The 24648-nt window shown below is 49.5% G+C and overlaps 1 protein-coding gene and 1 long non-coding RNA gene across 3 annotated transcripts; one reads left to right on the top strand and one right to left on the bottom strand.

Annotated features, from left to right (window-relative positions):
- Positions 1–123: 123 nt before the first annotated feature.
- SPRY4 (sprouty RTK signaling antagonist 4) lies at positions 124–14218 on the top strand. Of its 2 annotated transcripts, none has more exons than XM_045492145.1 (2): positions 124–330; positions 9581–14218. In XM_045492145.1, the coding sequence occupies exon 2, from the start codon at positions 9630–9632 to the stop codon at positions 10527–10529; it is 900 nt and encodes a 299-aa protein (XP_045348101.1). In that variant the 5' UTR covers positions 124–330; positions 9581–9629; the 3' UTR covers positions 10530–14218. The 2 variants fall into 2 exon arrangements, with proteins under 2 accessions (XP_045348101.1, XP_045348112.1); XM_045492156.1 differs by lacking the exon at positions 124–330 and adding an exon at positions 363–1282.
- On the bottom strand, positions 12707–24648 carry LOC123605396. Its single transcript, XR_006715746.1, has 2 exons — positions 24617–24648; positions 12707–12780 (listed from the first exon to the last, which is right to left on the bottom strand). It is a non-coding gene; the product is annotated as an uncharacterized LOC123605396 (long non-coding RNA).

Raw genomic sequence — 24648 nt, 5'->3', positions numbered from 1 at the left:
TCCGGCCCCCCATTCATAAAAAAAGGAGCGCGGCGCATGCGCGCGCGGGGTCTCTTGTGCCCACCCATTCATAGAATCGCGAACGGGGCGCGTGCGCACTGGAGCTCCCTTCCCTCCCATTCATAAAAAAGCCATTTTCCCAGGCAGTGGTTGCAACACCGCCGCGGAGGCAGCGAGAGGAGCTGACAGCGCGGAGCTGGCGCTGCGGAGCGCAAGGAGCCCTATCGGTTTCTCCCGCCGACGTCTGCGAGGACAGCAGCGTCTGACCCGCCGGGGTTCGGAGATTTATACAGGCGTGGAGCAATGCTTATGGCTCTGCGGCTCCTCAAAGTAAGTCCCTGGCCGGTTTCGGGATCCGAAACTGCCCCCCTCTGAGCCGCGACGCGACCTCCCCTTCGGCTGGGGCAAATGGTGCGCTATTTCTAGGCGCGCCTCAGTGTTCCTTTCCTCTCCCTGCGCCTCCTTGAGCCACTGCGGTGTGCCGCAGCTCCCTGACGCCCTCGGCTGGGCCGGCACGGCGCCGGGGGTGTTCACAGCCTGGCACCGGAGTTTCCGACCCCGGGGCATTGCCAAGCCCGGCTTCTCCACTCTGCGACTCAGGAAGCCCCGTGCGTGTCCCGGGAGTTTGCCTCTGGCCTGGTTTCTTCCCTCCTCCTGCCACCACCCGCCTCGAGCGCTGGAACAGGAGGCTCTGGGCTCGGTCAGGAGCCACCTCTTAGGTCCGGCGGGCGCTCTTGCCCTGGGCGGCTTGCCCACCCCGGGCTCCGTGCCCACGGTGCCAGCTCTGCCCAGATCTTCCCAGCCCACTGCAGCGGCCTATGCTCGACGTAGGTTTTTCTTCTCCCGTCGGAGCCGTGACGGACTGGGTTTTCTACCCTTCTGCCTCCCCCTCGATGGTCAGCACAGGGTTGGCCCGGGACTGGGCATTTCTGCTCCCTCTCTTTGGCGAGGCGGTTCCTCGCCGTCTGACCTTTGCTCTGCTGCTGCATTTTATGCTGTGCAACTGCCTCGCAGTTGCCTTTCCCTTTCCCGGCCTCTGCAGGGCCAGAGGCACCTCGGCCTCCTCGTGCCTCCCTTCTCGGGGCACCGAGCTGTGCCAGGCCCTGGGGCCGGGCCGCGCTGGGGCTGTGGTGGGGGCTGAAGGTGCGTTTACATAACGCCGGGCGTGTGGGAGCTGGAGGAAGAGGTTGCGTGCGTAGGAGAGATAAGGCTCCCGCTTTCCCTCCTTCCTTCTTGGTGGTACCAGGCTTGACATCACCGAGAAGAGAGGAAGATACAGACGGTACGTTCTGAAAATTCCGAATCTCCCAAGGCCACAGGGGCAAAGAAGGGGGGGGGGGCAAAGGCGGGTTTGGGCAGTCAGGGTTGCTGAAGCTTGGCTTCATCACTGGGGCCAGAGCTGTGCCCAGTTCCCCCTCCATGCAGACGATCAAAAGGCATTTAGACAGTAGCTACTCTTGTGCAAGAAGACGATTTCCCAATTCTCTTTGATTGGGGCTGGGGGTTGTGGGCAGAGAAGGCAAGAGAAGCGAAAATGGTTGCACAGCTTGAAGGCTGAGCCTTGGGCATTGAAGCAAACTGGGCTGGAGAGGCTGGATGGTGAGGAGAGGGGAGAGCTGCTGGCTGCCTCATTTAGCAGCTATGGATGGGCATCCATATTGCCAAGTCTGGGTGAGGGCAGGAGGCTGTGCTCTGGCACACTGAGGTTCCGAGGACCCCCCCCAAACATGGTTAGTGCTGAAAGGAAAAGTGTGGGTTCAGTGGGGTACCCAGATCCAGTGGGAACCCCCACCTTCCGAATGCCTCCAAATCAGTGGCGTGATTCTCTCCAGTTGGAGAGGGGTGGGAGCTGACCAAGGCTCTCCAGTCTTTCTGACAAGCCTCTGGGGGATACAAAGCTGGAAGGTGAAGGCCTAGAGTATTGAGGAAATATGGCCTTATCAATCTCTTAATAAAGCTCAGTCTGGCCTGACGCCCTACCCAATATTGCACTGGTGATTTCACAATGTTTAGAGTTCTCTGGATCTTCACACGAATGGAGCATAAACATCTGGAATTTTCAGTTTTTACTTTAGGATGTGGGTGTGGGGTGGACTAGGAAAGGGAGGGCTACAGTTGACCCCTTTAGCTCTCAGTCTCAGCAGAAGGGTGGGAAAGATGTAGACCTGTCCAGTGTGAAATGGAGTTTCCTCTCTTTGCCAGCCCTTGGGAGCAACCTCCCTTGCCAGCAGGCTTCAGGCAAATCCATTAATGTGAGCAGTGCACACACTGACCCAACTGAGATGCGTTTGCCCAGTACCTGGTAGGGGGCATTTTGATGGCAGATTTCTGAAATCTCCTTGATGGACAAATGTTTGTCAGTTAAAGTGAGGAAGACTTTTCATAGACATCTCTTATTTTCCATTTTTAGATTCTGAACCCAGGAGTCCTTCCCCTTTTTGTAAAGTAGAAATCCTCCTCGTTCCCCTGGCCTTTTCCAGATTACCATCATTTTGAAATGGCAACACTTCCTAAAGTTTTGGTTGGGCTTGGTGGGAGGAGACAGAACATAGACAAGAACGATTCCTAGCTAAAGCAGGACAGAAACTGGGGGACAGGGATCATTTGGAGCTCACAGATGTCCTTTTTGTTTTAATCCTTCCAGAATAGATGGCGAGATGGGGCTCTTTGGAATTTCACCCTCTGTCCAGTTCATATTCTTTACCTACCCATCCCCATCCCCCACTCGGGTAAACCTGACGTAGCCTCTGCCCAGAGGTTTGGCTGACTTGAATAGCAAATGAAGGCAGGCATTCAAAGCAAAATTTAAAAGTGAGTGATTTAAAAATAAAGGGATGAAAAGACATCCATTAACGCCTCAAGAAGTGGCCCCTGAGGTGTTTTACTCTGCTTAATACTTTGGGAGAACACGTAGGTACTTCCAATTCTGATGCTAAGTCCCTTGGTGCGACCTCTACTCCCCAGTGTAGGGCCCCCTGAGGCATTTTTCTTTCCTCTGGACATCCTTTTGGGTAGGACTCCTTATTTGGAACAAGGAAACTTGGGAAGGAGCCCCCTTTCTTTCATTAGAGAAGTTGTGCTCTTAGAGAGTTAGGCATTTAATGTGGTTCTGAATCCAGGGTGCCTGTCATCTCACCGCTAACGATTTGGAAGTTCCTTTGTGAGGAACACTGAGAGGATTCTTGCACAAACCTCTGAATTTAGGGATATAGTTGAAAATGTTGGAGTTGGGATATAGACAGAGTGTTCTTAAGTGGGGGGGGGGGGGGGAGGGCAAGAGTGAAAAGCTTCCATCTCCTGGCCAACCTGGATCTCCCTGATAGAAGGGAAAGCACTGCCCTACTGGGCAATTTTGCTCTTTCAAAAGAGCCAGAGGAAGAGGTGATGAAGAGCAACATACAGAAGTGTATTAGTCCTTCCAGACTAAGCTAGCAGCCAGGTGGGAGCAGATGACTGGCTAGAAAACCTGCTATCTTGGGCCTTGGTCTCTCCATCTGCAGAGTGGGGGGAGAAGAAACTTCCCCAGGGGGCTGGGCTGCGCTGCTTATCACTACTGGGCACCTAGGATGAGGAGCTGGTTGTAAGGGAGCCACATCCTACACAGGAGGTGTGGGGTGTTGCATGATGTAAGAGGTGGGGTATTCTTGGCTCTCAAGGGTCTGGGGCCACCCTGTAGATCCGGACAGCTGACAAGGCTGGGGATGTATCCGGGACATGTGGCTGTGTTTAAGAGGCTCCACCATTCAGCTGTGATCATGATTGTTCTTTCCAAGGACAGTCCGGGGAGGAAGCAAGGGCACTGGGGGAGGAGCACAGATGTGCTGGATCTAGTGGAGGAGGGAAGGGGCCCTTCTGGGGCAGGTGGCATTTGCAGAAGAGTGGTTTCCCTTGTCCGGTAGTCTTTCTTTTTCTGGATGGGAGAAGGGGATAGTCATCTCCTGCCCCATCCCAGAAGTAAGCTAAAGCCTATTTTTAGAGTCTATTATTAGAAATCAATGGCGGCGGATGGCGAGATAAATGATCTTGGTGCCCGTAAGAGGGGGGCCTTCCCTTGGGGTCTAGGTTTCTGGTCCCCTCCAAACTTCAACGTGGGCCAGGAGTTCCCAAACTGTGCCGATGGCTAACAGGCTGCTTCTAGCCCCATTCTTTCCTCACTCTTGCCTTCTATTACCTCTTTAAGGGAATATGAGCAGACAAGGATTATGGGGTTAATAATACAGTGAAACCAACATTTGAAGCCACCTAGGACAGCCCAGAGAGCCTAGTATAGCAGGACTCTTTCCAGCTCATCCCTGTGCTGGCCTTTGGTGCTAGCTGACTCGTCGTGGATGAGAAAGAGAAGAGGGTTGGGAACTGCTAGCTGGTGCTGAGACAAAGGGATGAAAAGCAGCTGTTTTCTTTTGTGATCTCTAACGGTTTATGGCTAGAGGTGAGCTCCTTAGTGCTGGTGCCCGGTGCCCGAGAGGGATGGGAGAGCAGCAAGGTTCTCAGGACAAACCCAACTGCGGAAGTGCTTTGTTTTCCCACAGGGGCAGTTCTCAGCAGAGATGCAGAGACTGTCTTCCTCAGTGGGGTACAGGGAAGGCAGGTCCCTGGCTTTCCTTATACCACACACACCACCACTCCCCCCCCCCAAAACACCTTTTAAAGTCTTTTTGAAGCAGTAAGTCATTATTTGGTTGGAGTTTAATTAACTAAACTGGGATGTTGTCATAAAGAACCAAGTGGTAGTGGTGGGCGGGCTCCCTGCAGCCTAGAGACCTTTTCTTCTGAACTGATAAAGGGTTAAATAGCCTTCGCTGGGAGAACCTACTGAGACTGAATGGTGCAGAAATTGCCCATTCATTCAGAGCCTCTTGCCAGTCTGTCATTTGCTGACCTATAGTTTTCAAAGCACAACTGTCAGGTTTTCCAAGTATTTCCCAACTCCTCTTCCCAGGGTAAGTCAAGGGGAAGGGTGGATGGGTGGCGTGGGCATTTAAAAGGCCACTTAATTCTTTTCAGCCAGCCTGCTTTGCAAGGTCTGCGTCCTGATGCTCAGCCCCTCCCACAGGTACAAACGCCACAGACCACCAAGTGGCAAAGACAGGACCTTGTGCTCTGGGCTTTTCCATATCCTGCTGATTCAGTATTCTAGGACTCTCTTCTGGCTTCCCCTTATTTCTTCCCTTCCGCACAGACCTGGACCAATAAGCCCCATCCGAGAAAGTGCCCTAGAGACCCTTAATTTAAGTTCAGCTGTGTATGAGGAAGGAGAGGGGATTCCCTCCCATTCCAGGGCTTCCTTTTAGGGACTTTTGTGGTGAGACCCATCTGACTCTTATGGAAAATAAAAATGAACACACTTAGTAAAGTAGCGGTGTATGAGACGGCAAAGAAAACTGAAGTGGAAACGAAGGTAACTTGAACCCTGAGCCTTCCTGTAATGACAGATTTCAAACCCCCAGCCTCCACTCTGAACAGTGACAATTCCCTGAACTAGGGGCCCATCTGATGTAACCCCTGTCTGGCTTCATTTCCCTGCTGGTTTGGTTAAGAGCCCGCGGATGGCCTGATGAGGCTCCCGAAGGGCTAGTGGCCAGACTGGGCAGAGGGAAGGGGGAGACGGACTAGTAGAATTCACAGCTGTGAAAGTGACTGGTGCTTTCCTGTCTTCACATGAATACCTAGCCCTGACTGTTGGTTAGGGCTGTGGGGCTGACGTTGCAGGCTCTGGAGCCTCTCCCCGTGTGGGTTCGAATCTTGCCCTCATCACCTACCAGCGTTATTCTTCATTTCTTCCTTGCGAAATGGGTGTTATCCTCCAAGGTGATGGTGTGAGGATTAAATGAGAAAATCACTGAGGGCTTAGCGCAGAGAGCCTGACATGAAGGTATGTTCATAAATATCCGCTCTTTCCACAATTATTATTATTTATTATGAGAAGTTGTGAGTGGAGGTAAAAGTTTCCTCATGCTAATCCATAATAATGCCACCTAAAACTTGATAGAGGTGCTTCTCTGCCTAAGTGGAGTGCTGGCTTTGTTTCTCTGTCCACAGTCTTCCAAATTGGCCATCAGTCTTCCAAAGAGCCTAAATGAGGCAAAGCCTCCTCTCTCCTATTTATATTATAAATCTCTTCCTTCCTTGCAGGGGAAGCAGAGAGTACATATTAAACTGCACTTAAGTTTCGTCAGCATTGCTTAGACTGGAGGATGGGTGTGTCCCAGTGAGTAGAGCTTGATCTTCTAAACCAACTGAGGGTGGGGTTTTTTGGTTGTTGTGTTTTTTTTTGTTTGTTTGTTTGTTTGTTTTTTTGTGTTTTTTTTTGAGACTTCATTTAGCTATGCTGAGGGGTTATCAAACAGGCTGCCTGGGAAGTAGTTTTTCTTTGTCAGCCAAATGAATTCAACCCTCCTGTGGAAGTCCCTGCTAATGGGGAGGTGAGGAGGCAGTGAGGCCTGAGGAGGTTTTTGAGCAGTACAACTCTGAGCCAGCCACTGTTTTTTTGCTGAGCTGGTGGCCGGAAGGAATCCGACATCAGAGTTGTGATAGGTAAGATGCATTTTGGAGTATGCCTGCTGGAGCCATCTTGGATGCAGCATGTCCCAAGAGAGCTGAGTCATCATGGACTGAGCTCCCAACCCCATGTCTGGCCCCAACTACAGGCCCAGATGTTGACAGCTACCTCTGGAGGGTGATGGGAGCCCGTGAATGCCAATATCCCCATTGCCTGCAGGCGCTGCGCCCACCCTGGCATCCTGGTGGGACTTTTCCATTAATCTGCCTTCTGATTCCAGGGCCTATCAAAATCCCTGAGCATTGCCCATGCCTTTTGCTTTATCCACAGAAAAATGTGGCTGTTTTTAAGAGCCCCAGGAATAGAACTGGGGAAAGAGGAGTGGGTAATCTTCTTTTCCCTTACTTTTTCCAACAGCATGGCAAGTCCCAGCCCCCAGTCCTAAGAGACAAAAAGCCCAACTACATGGGACAACACAGCCTTCAAACTGCCACTGACAGTTTTGTTGTCAGGACCCTGGGTATTCATGACCTGAGCTTCTGGAATAAGGGAAATTGTGCTTTGTCTTAGGGGGTTCTGGCTGCAGCACCTCTTGGCTGGCACCAGAGATCCTTCTCCTGTGCCTTTGTCAACATTTTCCATTCTTATGCTCAGTCACACCTTTTCCTCCAGGCAAAGTCCCTATGGTGTGGACCCAGGGTCTCCTAACCCTCTTCTGTCAACCCCAAACCCATTTCTAGAAGCAAGGCTATGGAACCCCTGCAAAGAATAAGTGGACTCTGCTGGGTGGTTGGCCTGATCCTTGGAAAAACTGTGCCAGAGATGCTTATTTGACACCCCCACCCCCAATCCAGCCTTGACCATAGGGCTCCCCACAGGAGGCTGCCTTGGGAAGTGACCATTCTTGGTGGCAGACCCGCCAGACGCTTAAGGCTAACTCTGCCACAGGAAAGTCTCCCATTTGAAGAAGATGCTCACTCCCCCTACATCTGAAGGGAATGTGGAGATAGGAGGCAGGTGTTGCCATTAGGCAGACTTTCTCCAACATGAGAAAAACTGCACAGAAATCCCAGCATCTTTTAAGTAGGTAGGGCCACGGGAGCAAAGCCAATAGTACATGGCCCTGTGCAAATGGGAAATATCCATTGACTAAACACTGAACCTTATAGAAAAGACTTCATGCTTTTCTGCATTTGCAGTGTAGAGGATATACAGATGAGAACTCTGTGGATAAGTTCCCTTTTATCTACTTCGTGAACTTTGCATCTAGAGCTAGCTCTTTCTTTTAGACAGGTTAGAAAGCATCTATGAAAGCCCTCTGCCAACAATTTAACCATTTCTGATACTGTCTGAACTGTTTCCAAGGAGGGAACCATAATATTGAGTTGCCCTGAATGCCTTTTCCCCTTCACTGTAGACATGGATAAATGTGGATGAGTCACCTGAGGCAAGGTGTGACTGGACTATTGGGATGGGCCTACCGTGTACCCAGTTTGGAAGGGGGGGGGGGGCGGGGGGGGGTAAGTGGCAGTGGAAACCTATCCACCACCTACCTTCTCAGGCATCCCCTTTGAGGCCAGATGAACTTAACAGCAGACGTGCAGGGTCGGCTCTCCTAAACATTATTTAGCATCGCGAACAAGCATTTACTAAACCATACCCTGTAACACGTTAATCCAAAGGTCTGTTCCTTTTTTAAAGACCATTATCTTTCCCTTCTACCCAACACCGTGTCCTGTCTCACACCCCCACCCCCTGGTGGACTCTTCCCAGAGTCTAATTCTCTTGGATTCCAAACCAGGTCCCCTTGGGCAGAGGTCTTGGCCTTCTGCTGCTATTTCTTTAAATTGATCTCCAGCCGAATTCCGAATGTAAAGGTCAGCAGGCGAGGAAATGGCACTTCTAATAGAAAACAATGTGCACTTTCTAAATTTGAACCAAGCCGTTTCCGCTCTTTGATTTAAGTGACTTCCTGGGGTTCCGTGTCAGGCACTGCAGTTGAATCTCTGGCCAGATTCCAACTTAAAATTGCACTCTCTCGGTGAAATTAGAAACTGATCCAGAGTTGGCTTAGCTATTCTAGTAAATAGCATTTAGGCTGAATGTTCGGCTCAGCACTTGGAAATGGGTGATGTGAGTGCCCCTCGAGAGGATTTCCCATCCAAGTTGTCAGAAGTGCACCTAGCCGGGGGTTATTAGCCACTGGAGGTTGCTGCTCTTCGAAGTGCTGGTAATGAGTTAATATCTTGGATGTGTAGGCATCACATGCAGCCCTTCCTTCTGTGACTAACTGGAATAAAGGGTTTTGTTTACCCAGCTGATACACGATGGGAGCACACAGGGGCTATCTGTCTTGGTCATTACATCCTCAGCACGATGCTTGGCACAAAGTCCTTTTGGTGTTCAGGAAATCTACACTGTTGCTCTCTGGGGTAGTGACAGACTACTGCCAGGCAAGATGCTAGGCACTGGATATGCATTTTCTCATTTACTTCTCACAAGAACCCATTTCACAGATGACAAAACTAAAGATAACAGAGGTCACAGAACCTTATTTCTAGCATCGCTGCTAGGCAGGGGTGAGAATTCAAACTTGAATCTGATTCCAGAGCCTGTGTGTATAACCACTGAACTCGCTAAAAAATGGAGCGTATTTCACAGTTTCAAGAATGAGATCGGATGGGCCAGGTTTGAACTCCTGCCGAGTTCTGTTCATAGTTTTGTGTGCCTTTGGACAAGTTACTTTGAACATTAGTTTTCTGTAACTAGAAAAGGCATAATAATAGTAGTCACATTTTAGGGTGAAGAGTCCAGGACTGTGAAGAGTCAATGACATAATATATATGGTGCTTAGGAGACTGCCTGGCTCACATTAAGTGCTGAATAAGTGTTATTTTTACCACTTACTATTAATTGTTATTATTAATCATCTAAGCCTGGATGCTGGAGAGTCCTGAGGGAATCGGGTTCCCATTTCATTTGGACTCCCAAGGACCTGATGGGGGGGGTGGGGGTGTTAACAGGCCAAGTAACTGATGCCTGGAATCCGCTCTCTCTTCCTTTTCCCCACCTCCCACCTAGGGCCCCTAGAAGCCTGTTCCTCAGCACAGTCCAGGACCTCTCCAGCCCCATGGAGCCCCCGATCCCACAGAGCGTCCCCTTGACTCCCAGCTCAGTCATGGTCCAGCCCCTACTTGACAGCCGCATGCCCCACGGCCGCCTCCAACACCCACTCACCATCCTCCCCATCGACCAGATGAAGACCAGCCACGTGGAGAATGACTACATAGACAACCCCGGCCTGGTGCCCCCCATTGGCCCGAAGCGGACCCGGGGTGGGGCCCCAGAGCTGGCCCCGACGCCGGCCCGCTGTGACCAGGACGTCACCCACCACTGGATCTCCTTCAGCGGGCGCCCCAGCTCTGTGAGCAGCAGCAGCAGCACGTCCTCTGACCAGCGTCTCTTAGACCACATGGCTCCACCGCCCGTGGCCGACCAGGCCTCCCCCAGGGCTGTGCGCATCCAGCCCAAGGCCGTCCACTGCAAGCCACTGGACCTCAAGGGCCCAGCAGTCCCACCGGAGCTGGACAAGCACTTCTTGCTGTGCGAGGCCTGTGGGAAGTGTAAGTGCAAGGAGTGTGCATCACCCCGGACACTGCCCTCCTGCTGGGTCTGCAACCAGGAGTGCCTGTGCTCAGCCCAGACCCTGGTCAACTATGGCACCTGCATGTGCCTGGTGCAAGGCATCTTCTACCACTGTACCAACGAGGACGACGAGGGCTCCTGTGCTGACCACCCCTGCTCCTGCTCCCGCTCAAACTGCTGCGCCCGCTGGTCCTTCATGGGCGCCCTCTCCCTGGTGCTGCCGTGCCTACTCTGCTACCTGCCCGCCACCGGCTGCGTGAAGCTGGCCCAGCGCGGCTACGACCGCCTGCGCCGCCCTGGTTGTCGCTGCAAGCACACGAACAGCGTCATCTGCAAGGCAGCCGCCGGCGACGCCAAGGCCAGCAGACCGGACAAGTCTTTCTGACACTTTGGGTCGAAGCCCCCGTGCTGCTACCCCTGGAACTCGGTTCCCTTCTGACACCTGAGAAGACCACAGCGAGGCCAGAGGTTTTAGTGTCCTGAGGCTGACCTTGCTGGTCTGCCCCACTCCCCATCCTCAGCTTCTGAAGAAATGAAGACCACCACCGCCCGCCCTCTCTTCCCCAAAAGGATGAAGAAGCACTTTGGGTTTTTTTCAGGGTCCCAGAACTTTGTGTCAGACAGTGGCAGGGGCGTGGTGTGGCTGCGGGGCAGGGGAGCGGGGGGGGGGTGTTCTTTTTCAGAAGACGGAACACAGATGTGGACACATATCCAGAAGTTGCGGCTGCTTGAATGCCTTCCCAGTTCCTCCTCCTTCCCCCTCTCCCCCTACTCTTCCATTCTCTTTGGCTGCCTGGGAGGAATCATTTACTGAGTGACCAGGGGACCTTTGAAGAAGACCCCTGGAGCCCTGACTTTCATACTTCTCCTCCCCCACCCTCCACCCCAGTTTGCCCCAACGCCTTGGGGAAGGCGGAGAAGACCTTGGTGATCCCTGTTGTATATACTTGGGAGCCCCTGAGAGCCAGGGAGTCTAGGCCTCGTTCCTCGCTCTGCCTCCCTGGAGCCACAGATGGACTTAGGAGCCACTGCACAGTGCATTCCTCCCCTTCAGCTTCATCACTAACTCTTGGGGGTGTTCAGCTCGTAACACCGTCCTTCGGTTCTTACCGAGTCACAGACTCACCTGCCACTATGCGTCCCGTGTTCTCTCTACCTAGATCCTTTCCAGAAATTTCACGGGTAGAGACGGCCGGGGCGGCACATGCGAGACCAAATATCATTTTGCCAATGAGTCTGAGACTGTGGTCTCTGGATCCAGTCGTTATGTTTTTATAGAACAATTAAACCAGATGCTATAACGGTGTTTTAAAGAGAAATAATAATAAAACACTTTGCTTCCTTTTGGGCCACCCCCAGGAAGGGCTGATTTCAAAATCTGGGGGGCGAGCAACCTCAAGGAACACAATCCCCCTTCCCACCAAGAAGAGGATTTTCACAGCAAAGAAGAGAGACAGCACCTCCCATTGGCAGAGCAACAGTAGGGCCGAGCTGGGTGTGGGTTCCTTCTCTTCTGATTCTGCTGCTTGCTGTCATAGCCTTTTGTGTACAGTGATGTGTCTGTATCTTTAATGTAAATAGACAGATGACAAAAAAAAGAGTCTATTTTAGTGCTAGGAAGCCCTGGCGGGGGAATAAGAAAGCAAGGGGGGGGGGGGGTGGGGATTCTCCAGGGGCTTCTTGGGGGATTGAGCCCTGCTTCTGTGCGTGGCCACAACACCCCCTCCCAACAGCCCCCAAAGACGTAGCAACTCTCTCTCTCTCTCAAGGTGCTAAAGGACTCAGCGCAGCACGTCCAGTGGGTAGGTACTTGTTGCATGCAAAAGCTATATTGTGTCTGGTCCTTCCTCCCCAGTTGTGTGGGGGGTCTTTGCTTTGTGTGGTATTTTGTGTGTCCTCCCACCCCCATGAGAGGAAGTGGCCTGGGTGGGAAAAGCTACCCCAGGTGAAACTGGAAGTGTGTTAGGCAGAGCGTGCACAGCGTTTCCAGTTTGTTCTGTAGGAACAGAACCACCTCCAGGACGGAGGCAAGGAGGCAGGTAGCTGTGATTGGCATGCACCCACTGCTTCTCTAGGACTTTTTTTTTTCCCTTCTTGAAGACTAGTAGTAACATCTTATGATTTAGAATAAGTTCATCGTAACTGTAGGTATTTATTGATTGGAGGAAAGGAGGGGAGGGTCTTATCATTTTAGGCTTTATTTATATAATGTTTGCTAGCTTGTAAAATAGGAAAATATCGCATCTGCGTTTTCTAAGGCTGATTCGTGTAGCTACCCTTGCCACAGTCGTGATGGATGTATGGATGTTCTTGCACAAATAGGAGGGAATGGTAGGAAAAACACATTCAACCAACCACTTCTACTAATTGAATGTATCAGATGTGTACCGAAGGGACTGGAGATGTTTTCCTCAGAATAGGTGTGCAGAGGTTACCCCCACAATGGAAGGGCACGCGTCCACTCTTGTTGGCGAGGCCTCAGAACCTTTCCCAGGGTCCCTCTCTCAAAATGTCTCCATGGGGAACTTGACCCAATGGCAAGTTGCACTTTGGTGATCTTGGTGTTCTACACACCCATTCTGTGGAGAATTTACATAAGCTGTGTATACACACACACACACACACAAACTACACACCTACCCCACGACCCTCTATCTACACAGACCCTGTTTCCTGGCAAACAGCCTCCTGACCCCTGATGAACCCTGACTTTTTGTGTACATAGTTATAAACAGGGATTTTTCTGGTTTTGGGTTTCTTTTTACTTTTTTGCTTCCCCATTTTGGCTTGTTCTTTTGGTTTGCATTTCACCTGCTAGATGGATGTGTGCCAAGCTCCCGGGGTCCCCTGTGCTCCATGGTAAAGGGAAGCCATGTAGCAACTTTGGTTCTCCCAGCTCTGTTGCAGGGCAAGTCTTTGGCATGTTTTTCTCAGCTTCTTAGCAAAAGAAAATGAAACTGGCTTTCCCGGGGGCCAGTCGAGGTCCACTGAGGAACACATTTTGGTGGGTGCTGCTTCCGGCTGATTATTTCTGTCACCAACAGCTGGCTTGGCTGGATTGTGCCTCGTCTTGACCTTTTTGGAAAAGAGCCAGCTGGTTCCCACTTCTGTTCAGCCTGGGTGGGTGGTGGTTCTGCCTCCAACTGGGGGTAGGGTCCACGAGCATGGGTCTAAGACGTGTCCTAGTGGACCTTGGCTGCTCCTGCCCTGAGGGTGGGTTTGTGAAGGTCCAACACTCCAAGAAACCCTGGGGAAACTGACTCTGCAATAGCAAAACCCTTCCAGATGGATGGCGGGGTGCAACCAAGGCTTCTCACAGTTTCTTGGCTGGAAGGAGGTAAAGACCAATCCCTGCTGTTGGCACAGGCCCCTTCAACAACAGAAACGGAAGACCTTCATGTGACATGTCAACTAGTCCTTTCAGTGCTGTGGAGTCTGCGTGGGTCCCCAACATACATTGAGTGTGGCCCAGTTAGATAATGACTTGCCCAAGGTTGCACAACATGGAAAGTATTGGTTGGAACCAAACACCCAGATCCCATCGCCTCAAAGCTCCATATTCTCCACCCGTTGCCCCAGGAGATGTCTGATAGAGTGTGGGCCGCACAACTTTGCACTGTACAATTCACTAGGGCATCTCACAAGCTTGACCGGCCTTTTGGCTCATACCTTCGGTGAGCATTCTCCTGCCCTCCGCTTACTGTGACAGTTGATGACAAATCTCGCGCTGCCATTTTTCGCTGTGGGTAACTCCCGTGTGGTGTCTACCTTGCTTTCTCTTCTCTGCCCCACAGTTTGGTTTCATGTTACAAACAAAAGCTGTTCGAGGTTCCCACCCCACCACATTCTTACTTCATTTTCCCTCTTCACTGTAGCCCCTTCTCACCCCACAACAAAAGTTACCACAGAAGGTTTCCTTTGTATAGAATATTTATTTTGAAGCTCTATTTTAATAGTATTTATTTTAGAAAGTCTACTATTGTAAGAGTTCTTCTGTTTGTGAAGAAAAAAAACAAGTTAAAAACTGAATGTACTGATCTAGAAAATATATATAAATATATATTGTTAAATATACACAGGACTGCCGTTTCTCATGTGTTTGTGTGTTCACACCCCCGACCTCCTCACCCAGCAAGACCCCGAGCTTGTCAAAAACACCAAGTGGAAGCGCGTTCCCCAGCTCTGGCAAGACGAAGGGGCAGAGGGAGGGGGCTCCTTGTGCCAGAATGTCCCTTGTTCACTTCCTTGTGAAGCTGACTTCTGCCAGGTGCTGCTAAATCCTCCCCTACGCAGGCGTGTGTTTGTAACCCACGGATGACAAAACTCAGAGAGGCAGTGGAAGTGGGAAAGGGTCATCTGACCTGCCCAGTTCACAAAAATTCTGTAACTTTCCTTTTGGAAAGCGCTTGGTGGTTTTCTTATGACCACCAGAGTGGTGGATATTATATAAAAGCAGTTCCTTTGGCTTCTGAAGGCTCCCATCCATTGAATGCTTTGGCTTTGCCCTTCTGATGTACCTGCCACCTGTTTCCTCTGCCCCACCCCCTCAAAACTTGGTAGAGACCAGGTCACTTTTCAGTTTATGGACCTGGGGGAACTTTTTTATTGTGAACATGTGAATACATGCCTATTTACTGAAAGACAAGGAATTGAATGATTATTGGTTTTTTTCCTGTTGCCATGAAGCACACAAAGACAAGAGGGATGGACAGAGAGGATGAGAAGCCCTGGGTCCAGATCTTGTTTTCTCTGAGGTCATCAGTTACAGGCATCTTCCAATTCTTTGTTCAAGCCTCAGGTTCCTCTATAAGATATCCAAACCCATTCCAAGGACCCGCTGGTTAGTGCCTAAGAGAGCACAAAGGATGTTTGTAGTCACTGCGATCCTGTCTGCTCTAGAACTTTAATAAAAGGTAGGCACCAGTCTCCCTGATGAGACCATGTAGCCTCCCTGTTCCCAGATGATGGACGAAGAATAATTTGTGCTCCAAAATCTTCCTGTGCTGGCCAGGTGAGTGTCCCGCTGCAGATGATTTTCTCTTTAATCACCTCAATCCCGAATGCTGTATACCAGGCTTTGGTTCAGTCTTGGATTTCCTGACGCTTGGCCTGCCCCTGGTTTTATGTTATTTTCTAATGTTTGGGGATTAAAAATAAAAATCTACACAGGGTGTTGGGTGCTTAGTTAGCATCTCCCCAATCCAAATATTGTTTGAATGAACAAGCACTTGTATTTTAAAAACTCCTGTCCAGAGAAAAAATTCCACATTTGCCTCCTTTGTCTTTCCCTTCCTGACTGCTTATGAAATGGCTTTGGGTAATAATGGTTAGCATTTGCTGAATGGTTTCTTTTTGCCAGAAATTGAACAATACATGGCAGACACCATTGTTAGTTCCCTCTTAGAGGTGCAGAAACTGAGGTTCGACATGTGGTCACATGCCCAACACCTGTTTGGGGGTAGATGAGGAAAACGGGGAGTTGAGGGTCTAGCAGCACAATTTGGGTCAGAAGCAGACAATAGACTAGATAGACCCTGGTGACTGAATTTTAAAATAAGGGGGAAGAAGCAGAATTTCTACCCTCCACGCCGATACCCGCATACCCCTAAGAGGGCACGACAAGCCTGGTGCCCATTCCACCAAGAGATGGGGAGGGTGGGTATCCCTGCTCTAGGGGCAAAAAAAACACAACGCCCCCCCCACCCCCACTTCGGGCAACTCTGTAGTCTGGCCAGGCAGCCCCAAGCTGCACCCGCCGCTCCCCAGCTGGCCCTTCCAGCCTGCTGAACCTGCACCTTGAAATGAGTTCCACTTTCCAAAGTACATTTGTGAGGTAATCAAATGCACCCCGGCAGACAGCTCCACGCTGGAGGTGTGTGCCAGATGAAAGCCGAGAGGACATTTTTAAGAGCCTGAAGTTTATTCATCGGAACTTTAATAAAACAATATGTCCATGGCCTGGGGCAGGTATAATTTTCATAATTTATGGGTCTCTGAGACAGGAAGAGAGCTCAGGGTTTTATTGTGTTTTGTGCGATAAATGGCATTCCAATTGTCTGCATGATATTCCTTAAGGACTCTTGTCTGGCAGGAACACAGGCCCTTCTGGAGCCCACCTGGGCCTCAAGGCCTGAGGCAAGGGATAATTATGAATACATCTGTATCTGTTAAGCAGGAGATGATTGACAAACTCCCTCGTTTCCTTCTGTCATTAGAAGACACTTCCTATGCCGACACCTACATTAACATGTAACTGTTGCAAGATTTGGAACCCTCCCTGTTCTCTTCCTCTCCACCTTCTCCCTTGGGTCTGGCCCCTTTCTTTCCTGTACCTGAAGGGACTCAGGTAAACTTCTGACTGACTCCTGTCCCTTGGCTTGGTGAGGGGAGTGGTGTCAGTCTGCACAAAAAACATTCAGCATCTACAAAGCAAGATAACGGAGTTCCAGATGACACTCTAAACGAAATCAGTACTTGGAACACCTACAGTCTTCTGGGAAGCCTGCACAGGGTGATAAGTCAAGTGGCCTTATGACATCATTACAAAAGCTACTGCTTCTAAGCAAAGATGCTGCATTGTCCTCTGCAATCTTGAAAATAATCAAGTTAGTATGATATAATCAGTCTCATTTTATAGTTGAGAAAACTGAGGTTCAGAGAGGTTAAGTCATCTGCCCAAGGCTACACAGCTGGTAAGTGGTGGGCCTGCCTCCTGAGCCTGTGCACTGCAGGCTGAGGTCTTATTCAAACTTCCAAACCCAACCCAAATACTACCTCCCCTGAGACACTTTCCTTTGTTCCCAGAAAGGTCTTCCACTTGTGCTTCTGTACCCGTTGGCAGAGTAAGTGATCTTTACCCAAGGTTACACAGACTAATTGAGAAGAGATTTGAGTCCAGGTCTAACCACCTCACCACAACACCCCATATAAAATATTGAGGCCACATCTTCAAACTGATCTTACCACATGACGTTACAAGAACCCTCCTGACACTGCTCCTGGCCAGCCTGCCCGATTTCCTCTGCCATCAAGAGAGGAGGTGCATCCTCAGACTATGGAATTATTTGGGCTGTGGTAGCCAGGGACGAGAACCCAACAGGGGAAAGAGGAGGCTGTAAGCTGCCACATATAATTCACAAGTGTGGCCTGGGTGGATGGGGCGGTGCACTTGCATGGGGAGGGATACGCACACAGGGTGAAGGGCAGAGACCGCTCCTCTGCATGTCCAGGGGCCAAGGCACGTTCCTCTTTGTGCCAATGCTGGAGTAGATGGATGGGGCACAGACCAGAGAGCCAAAGTGGTCAGGGTGGAGGTGAGAGTGACAAAGGTAAGGGGTGGCCCGTGTTAGAAGCAGTGCACCTCCCAATCCCTCAGGCTACTGTTGGACTGGTTTCCAGGCAATGCTCCAGCCAGCCCTGGACTAAGGCTCTTGGAGGTGCTGGATCTAATCCAGTTAGACAACTAGTGTCCATCCAGGCAGAGCTAGTTCCCAGAGTGGGCACGAGCCTTGGGGCCACCCCCACAGGCCACTCCTCTCAGGGCAATGTGGTAAAAAGAGCACTGAGCCTTATGGTCCCTACTACTCAGGTCCCTGCCCTGTCTTCTTCACTAGTGTAACCCCGGGAGAATCCTTGCCCTTGTAGTAACAGCTGAAGGATGAGATAGTGGCTGTGCACAACACTGATAAATGCTGTTCCCACTATCAGAGATCAAAATGGGGCTCACGTGGGACAGCAGGGAAAAGAGGAATTTGGCTCTCTTCTCCTGAGCCTCAGTTTCTCCATGTTAAGCCTGCAGCCTGGACTGTGGAGGCAGGAAGTCACTAACTGCTGGTCCACAGTGTTTCTGAAAACTGTTGGTTATCGTCACTTGAAAAATAAGATGTTCCCAAACCCAGATATAAAGCTTCTCTTGGAAAAATAAAAATAGCTGGCGCCTCTGAGCCCTCATTCCCCATGGTGACAACCGGCCGGAGCTGAAAGGCAAGTGCCCTTTGCAAACTGGGCAGGGTCCCCGCCGGCATGGGTCATGTTTGTCCCATGATGTCTCTTAGTCCAGTGTGCTTCTCTTTCTAGATTACCTGCCCAGCTCTCCACTCCCGATGCTGGCTGCTATCAAGTCTGGCTGGCGCTCTTGGGCACTCTAACTCGAACCATGTTCGACGTCCCAAATCCCATCTAGAGGCTTCCTAAGGCTGCCCAGTTACAGGTACCAGAGTCCTAATCCCAGAAAAGACATCCAAGGTCATGGAGGTCCGTAGCCCAGAATTTGGGAGGGGGTGGTTAAGGGAGCCCTTTGACATTGTTAAATAAATTTCTGTATGTTTGTGCTTTCCGGTCTCAGAGGGGCATGTGACTAGTCCAAAATGTTAGGAATCCTTAGTCCAATCCACCCACCTCCGTTTTATGGATGGGGATGGAAGATCCTGAGAGCGTCTTGTCCTAGGTCACACAACGGGTTAGCTGTGAAGAACAGGAGCCAGGTTTTCTTTCTAGGAAAACAGTTCGTGATTTTTAAGCATTTATCCGCCCATCTATAGTGTCTCCTTCAAAAATTCCCCCAAAAGTGACCTCAACTGTAATGATATTGTCAGTAATCACCGCCTGCAATCTCACCCCAACTCTCTTTCTCCAATCTTTACTTGGTTCTTCCTGCCACTTCTGCAATACGCAGCGATTTGATGACCTGTTTGTTTACTTGCTCACAGCATGTCTTGTCCCCACTAGAGGATGGGTTCTGTGACAGTGTGAAACTTGGCCTCTTTGGTTCGTGATATCAGTGCCGCCTGGCCTTTGTCACAGCACCCAGAGAAACTGGCCACCCAGGTAAACCAACAATGTCTCTTGTCAGTGATGGACAGCAGCACGAGAGTCCACAGGTTCTCTCTGTCCTCCCCAAGGTACACCCACTGCCCCAAACATCTAGGGGATCAGTATTCAATATACCCCACATCCAGTGGAAAGCTTCCAGCAAAGCAACTGGCATATGAGGGGCAGTCAATAAATATTTGTCAAATGTAGTAATCAAATAATGATATACTGAAAGGAGAGTAAAAAACAAGTGAACACGTGGCCTCAGACTTTATTTCTGTCCCAAAGGTAGCCACATGAGAGGACACAGCATTTCCACTATATAATCATAATGATACGAATAATAAGACCAGCCTCCATCTTATACAGCTGACACTTGAGTGTTTATCACATGCCTAGCACCATGCCAATCAACTGCTTTTTATCCATTTTTTACTTTAATCCTCATTCTGTACTAGTACTTGTATCTTCCCCCATTTTACAGATGAAGACACTGAGGCTCTAGATGTCATGTGCCATGATGTCATGTGCCCAAGGTCACACGGGCCTGACTCCTGAGCCCCAGCTCTCCTACTCACGTGCCCACCCAGTGGACACTGGGAAGAGGCATCAGCAGGGTGTCTGGGCCACCAACTGGGGACGGTTGATGTGACGGAGGAGGCCTGAGCCCTAGCTGCATAGGAGGAGCCCTGCCAGCAGGCTGTAGAATCACTCATGGACTGTGAAGGCACCTGGGGCCAGCAGTTTGCAAAAGTGAATCTGCCAAACTCCCAGCTCCGAGCTCCCTTCACCACTTGCCTGTGACAGAATATCCCCAAAGAGAAAAAGAGGAAGCCAGTTTAGGAACTAATGCCATTTGGTTCTTCTGGCCCTTCTAGAACAAATACAGTTACCAGAGGTGTTTGTTAATGGTCAGTTCTTAGACTGAACATTCACTGCTTAGACCAGGCAAGTATAAGAAAAATTATTACTGATCAACTTTGGGGAAAAAGCATCAAGGTGGTACCTAATTTTTGAAAAATATTTTAAAGAGTCAAATAGGTTTTTTTAAAAATAACATGACTTGCAAAATGGAAAGCAACAGAAAAAAATAAAACTCCCCATCATATTCCCAGTTTCAGTTTGACATTCTGGAGTAGACCATTCATTTATTTAACAAATAATGTGCAGACATTGTACTTCCATCTTCAAACCGTATACGGGATCACTCTCAGAACACCATTCCACACCAAACACATGGACTTCCTTCCCTATCTCTACAGTTCCACCTTCTCCTTTTTAACAGGTGGTGTTGCATGGCATTTCATTTTATAGCCTTACCACTCTTGTTTCCACCTCTTCTTGCAAGAGCTCTGCTCTACACACCCAGCCACAAACCTCACCTGGACCACAAGAGACACACCCTCTGCTTGCCCTCCCAAGAAAGCTAGGGGTCAAAAACAGGAGCCCTGTCAGCTTGTTGAGTGTGTGTGTGTGTGTGTGTGTGTGTGTGTGTGTGTGTATGGAGGGGGAGGTTGCAAGGGGTGGGGCCGCACACAGGGCAGCCTGTCGGAGCTGGTAATGTGGGGGAAAGGAAATTCTGCCCTCCCCAGAAGACCTGCCAGGTGGTACATTGCTGTGTTGGGACAAGCTCCTAGATCGTATGACATTCTCCTTAAGGATAACCAGGACTCAGGGCCCCTGGGTGGCTCAGTCGGTTGAGCGTCCGGCTTCGGCTCAGGTCATGATCTCTCGGTCTGTGAGTTTGAGCCCCGTGTCGGGCTCTGTGCTGACAGCCTGGAGTCTGCTTCTGATTCTGTGTCTCCCTCTCTCTCTGCCCCTCCCCCACTCATGCTCTGTCTCTGTCTCAGAAATAAACATTAAAAAAAATTTTTTTTAAAAGGTGACCACGACAATAAACAGGAGGGCACAAGAAAGGCTACTTACTGTCTTTAAGATGCACGGTTTTCACTGGACCATCAGCTCCAGGTCTGTACTGCTTAGAGCAGTGTATTCCACAGTGACCATCATTTATTTACCCAATCCCTTCTTGTCACTGCCCTTCTTAAAACCCTCCAGTTTCTCCGTCCCCTCGAGTGTGGACTGGATTTAGTGACTTGCTTCCAAAGAACCGAGCATAGAAAAGCAACAACGGTAACTTCACAGTGGAGAAATCTGGCAGACGCTACCCTGACCAAGTGATCGTTAAACATCACAAGTAATAAGTCACACTGATGTCATATACTCCCTGAAATAATATGACAAGAAGGGCACATCACCTCTCGTATGCTTCCCCCAAATTCACAGCCTTAGTGGAATCATGAGAAAACAGCAGACAAACCCAAATTGAGAGACACTCTTTAAAATACCTGACTAGAACTCTCCCAAAGTGTCAAGGCAATGAACCATCAACACGGAGAAATTGTCACATACTAGGGAAGACTGAAGACACATGACAACTAAATACAACTTGGTAGAAAATGACAAAATCGGAATAAAATCTGTATAGTGGTGTAATCTCCCAGTGCTAATTTCCCAGTTCTGATCAATATACTATGGTTATCAAAGATGTTCACATTAGGCGAAGCTAGGTGAACAGCATAGGGAATTAACTGTATTTGAAATAAAATTATTTCAAAATAAAAATGTTTTGGGGGTGCATGGGTGACTCAGTTGGTTAAACGTCCGACTTCGGCTCACATCATGACCTTGCAGTTTGTGAGTTCTACCCCCATGTCAGACTCTGCTGACAGCTCAGAGCCTGGAGCCTGCTTCAGATTCTGTGTGTCTCTCTCTCTGCCCCTCCCCGCCCCCCGACAATAAACATTAAAAAAAATAAAAAGGTTTTTTTAAATAATTTTTAAAAATCTTCAGTTTCTTCCCATTGAACTTAGAACAAAAGTCCCAACTCCTTACCAAAGTCTACAAGACCCTGCCTAACCTGCCCCAAGGTTCTTTCAGATGTAATCCTCTGGCTATGTAATTAAGGGAAAAGTAATTTTATTCATAGATAACCCCTGAGGAGTGTAATCAAATCATGTTGGCCCCAGTTCCCTTGCCAGTGACTGCATCGGCAAGGACATGTGGTACTGAGACAACCAATGGGATTTAAGGGGAAATCTGGGGGTATCTGGGAAGTTTCTTCATTCATAAAAGGAGACACAAGGAAGAAAGGAACACACCATAGTGTCTTTGTGACACTAGAACTGCAATCTTAGTGCCATGAAGGGAGCTGGTCTGAGGTTAAGGGCCAGAGGCTGGATGGGAGAGAGAAAATGGAAGGAACCTATAACCCTTGTGACATTGCTGGGCTGCCTAATTAGCTGATCCTGCAGTCATTATACCTGCAGACCAGGTGCATATGAATGAACACACCTTTCTTATAATTCAAGCCAGTGTGAGCTGGGTAATTTTCATGACTTGTAGTCAAAGGCATCCTAGCCAACAGAGATGCAATATTCCCTACCTCTTTAGAAGACTGGCATTTAGAAATATCCTGGGTTTGGGAGGGGCCTTAAGTCATCCTCACCATAAATCCTCTTAACTACTGGGTAAGTACAAGAAAGTCACCGTTTTTAACCCTTTCTGAGATTTTCCTTGGAACTAATGCTACCATGTCATGTCTTTTTTTTTTTTTTTTTTTTTTTAAGGTGTTTTTTTCTTACATAATCTCTACTCCCAGTGTGGGGCTCGAACCCACAACCCTGAGATCAAGAGTCACATGCTCTACCATCTGAGCCAGCCAGGCGCCCCTATCACGTCATGTCTTAAATGAGCCAGTGACTTTAGTAGAGGCCTGTGTCCAGCCCTGTACAGTCACCTGCAGCATTCAGAGAGTTTGGCTACTAGACCGCCCATGGGTAGTAGCTAAATCCACCCTCAGGTGAAAAATTAAAAATGTAGGAGGAGTGCTATAGTTTTTCATAGTGTACCCTATTAGTTGATTTAACATCCCGCGTTTTCAAGGTGGGGAGAGCCACAACTCCTAAAATCTTCCAAAGGAGATTACATAGAATGTTGTCTCTAAAATCAAAATCATGTTTTCCTTGTAATTCCAGGAAGGAAGGGGGAAGTCAGATCTTAAATAAATCCCGAATTAGAAACAGTCTTCCCACCCCCCCTCTGCTGAAGCTACACAGCCCGACAAGTCTTTCTCTTGTGGACTTTCAGACTGGATCACTGCCAAAAATGTGAGCAAGAATTTGGCCCATTGTTACTTTAAATATCCTGTGTCGCAGGCCATCTAGGAATGTCTAAGTATGGGAATTTTCCTTGTGAGGTCTGGGATGTAGATATAAATAACTCGTTTGTTAGAATCTGTCTCCATCCTGCCTCTCCTGGCTTCAGTGGTGTGAATAAGCCAGCCTTGTCAAGAAAGCTCACCAGCCCACTCGGGGCGAGGCGGGCAGAGCAGCAGGTGAATGCTTCCCACCTGCTCTCCAACAATAACTTCTCCCTGCCAGGTGAGGCGAGCCGGGGAGAAGCGACTTCCAAAGCTGCCCCAAACTTGTCTTGAAAACGCTGCCTTGGGAGAGATGGTGGTTTAGGCCGACCCAGCGTCACCTTTTAACCCCGTGTTGAAGTGTGGAGAGCTCGTGCTTCTGGTAGAGTAAAAAGAGGGTTGTATTCCTGTCCTTCTTGCCACTTCTTTCCATAAAAGGATCTGCTGGAGTCAGACTTCCACACGTAACTGTCACAGATGAACTGGTAGACACAAGTTTGTAGCTGTTTCTCTCCTTCCAGCTCTAATTTTCCCAAGTTTTTCTGGCCTCGGGATTACAACTAAATGAAACAAGCCTGCAGGCAGGACCTGGATGGAGACCAAAGGGGCTCCCCATTTCTCTGAGAGGCAGAGTTGCATGAGGGGTGACTGCAAGGTGTGACCTCACAAGCCCACCCATCCACACACCTTCTTGGCCTTCCCAGCCTCATCTCCACCTGTTGGAACGGTGGACCGGAGATCACCACGTCCTCAGAAGACAGACAGCATTTGTTTTCTGTTAGGACCGTGGCCTTACAGAGAACATGATCATCAGAAGACCTGGGTTCAAATCCCAGCTGGACCATACACTGGTTGTGTGAACAGACCAGTCCAAGGTCTTCCTGAGCCTCCATTTCCCCATTTGAAAAACGGGACCATAATGACCTATCTCACACAGACTCCTGTCAGGGGTCAGTGAGAGTGCGTACATACAGCAGTTACCACGAAAAAAGAACTCAGTAAATGTGAAAAGTCTGAACAAGGAAAGAGAGGATGACAGGGAGACAAGGAAGAAGAAAGAGAGAGGAAGACAGAAATAGAGAAACAAAGGACAGTTAGAAAGAGAGAGAATCACTGAGATCGGGACAAGGGGAGAGACAAATGGAGCCCAGATCCTGAGACAGACATGAGGAGGTGAGGTCTGGGGTGACTGGGAAGTCCTGAGGGCAAAGGAGGGACAAAGCAGCTTTCTCTCCTGGTGGAAGGTCACTGACTCTCCACTATTTTAGTGAGTTACCAGGGCTACAGGGAAAAGAAATAAGGTGACCTGGTGGAGAATGACCCACATAGTGGTCAGGGAAGGCCTCTCTGAGGATGCGTGATGTTTGAGCTGAAACCCCAGCGAGAAATGGGAGGTGTGAGCCATGGGATAAAGGAAGGGTCTTCCCTAACAGGCCCTCCCAGAACCTGGTCCTTACAACACACACACAAACACACACCCCATAAAACAAAG

This window comes from Leopardus geoffroyi, chromosome A1 (genome assembly GCF_018350155.1).
Source record: "Leopardus geoffroyi isolate Oge1 chromosome A1, O.geoffroyi_Oge1_pat1.0, whole genome shotgun sequence".
Classification (NCBI taxonomy): domain Eukaryota; kingdom Metazoa; phylum Chordata; class Mammalia; order Carnivora; family Felidae; genus Leopardus; species Leopardus geoffroyi.
This window is presented reverse-complemented; position numbering and strand designations above follow the sequence as displayed.

What these genes read in the sequence shown, in the direction of transcription:
- SPRY4 (XM_045492145.1), top strand. Translation starts at nt 9,630, where the DNA reads ATGGAGCCCCCGATCCCACAGAGCGTCCCCTTGACTCCCAGCTCAGTC.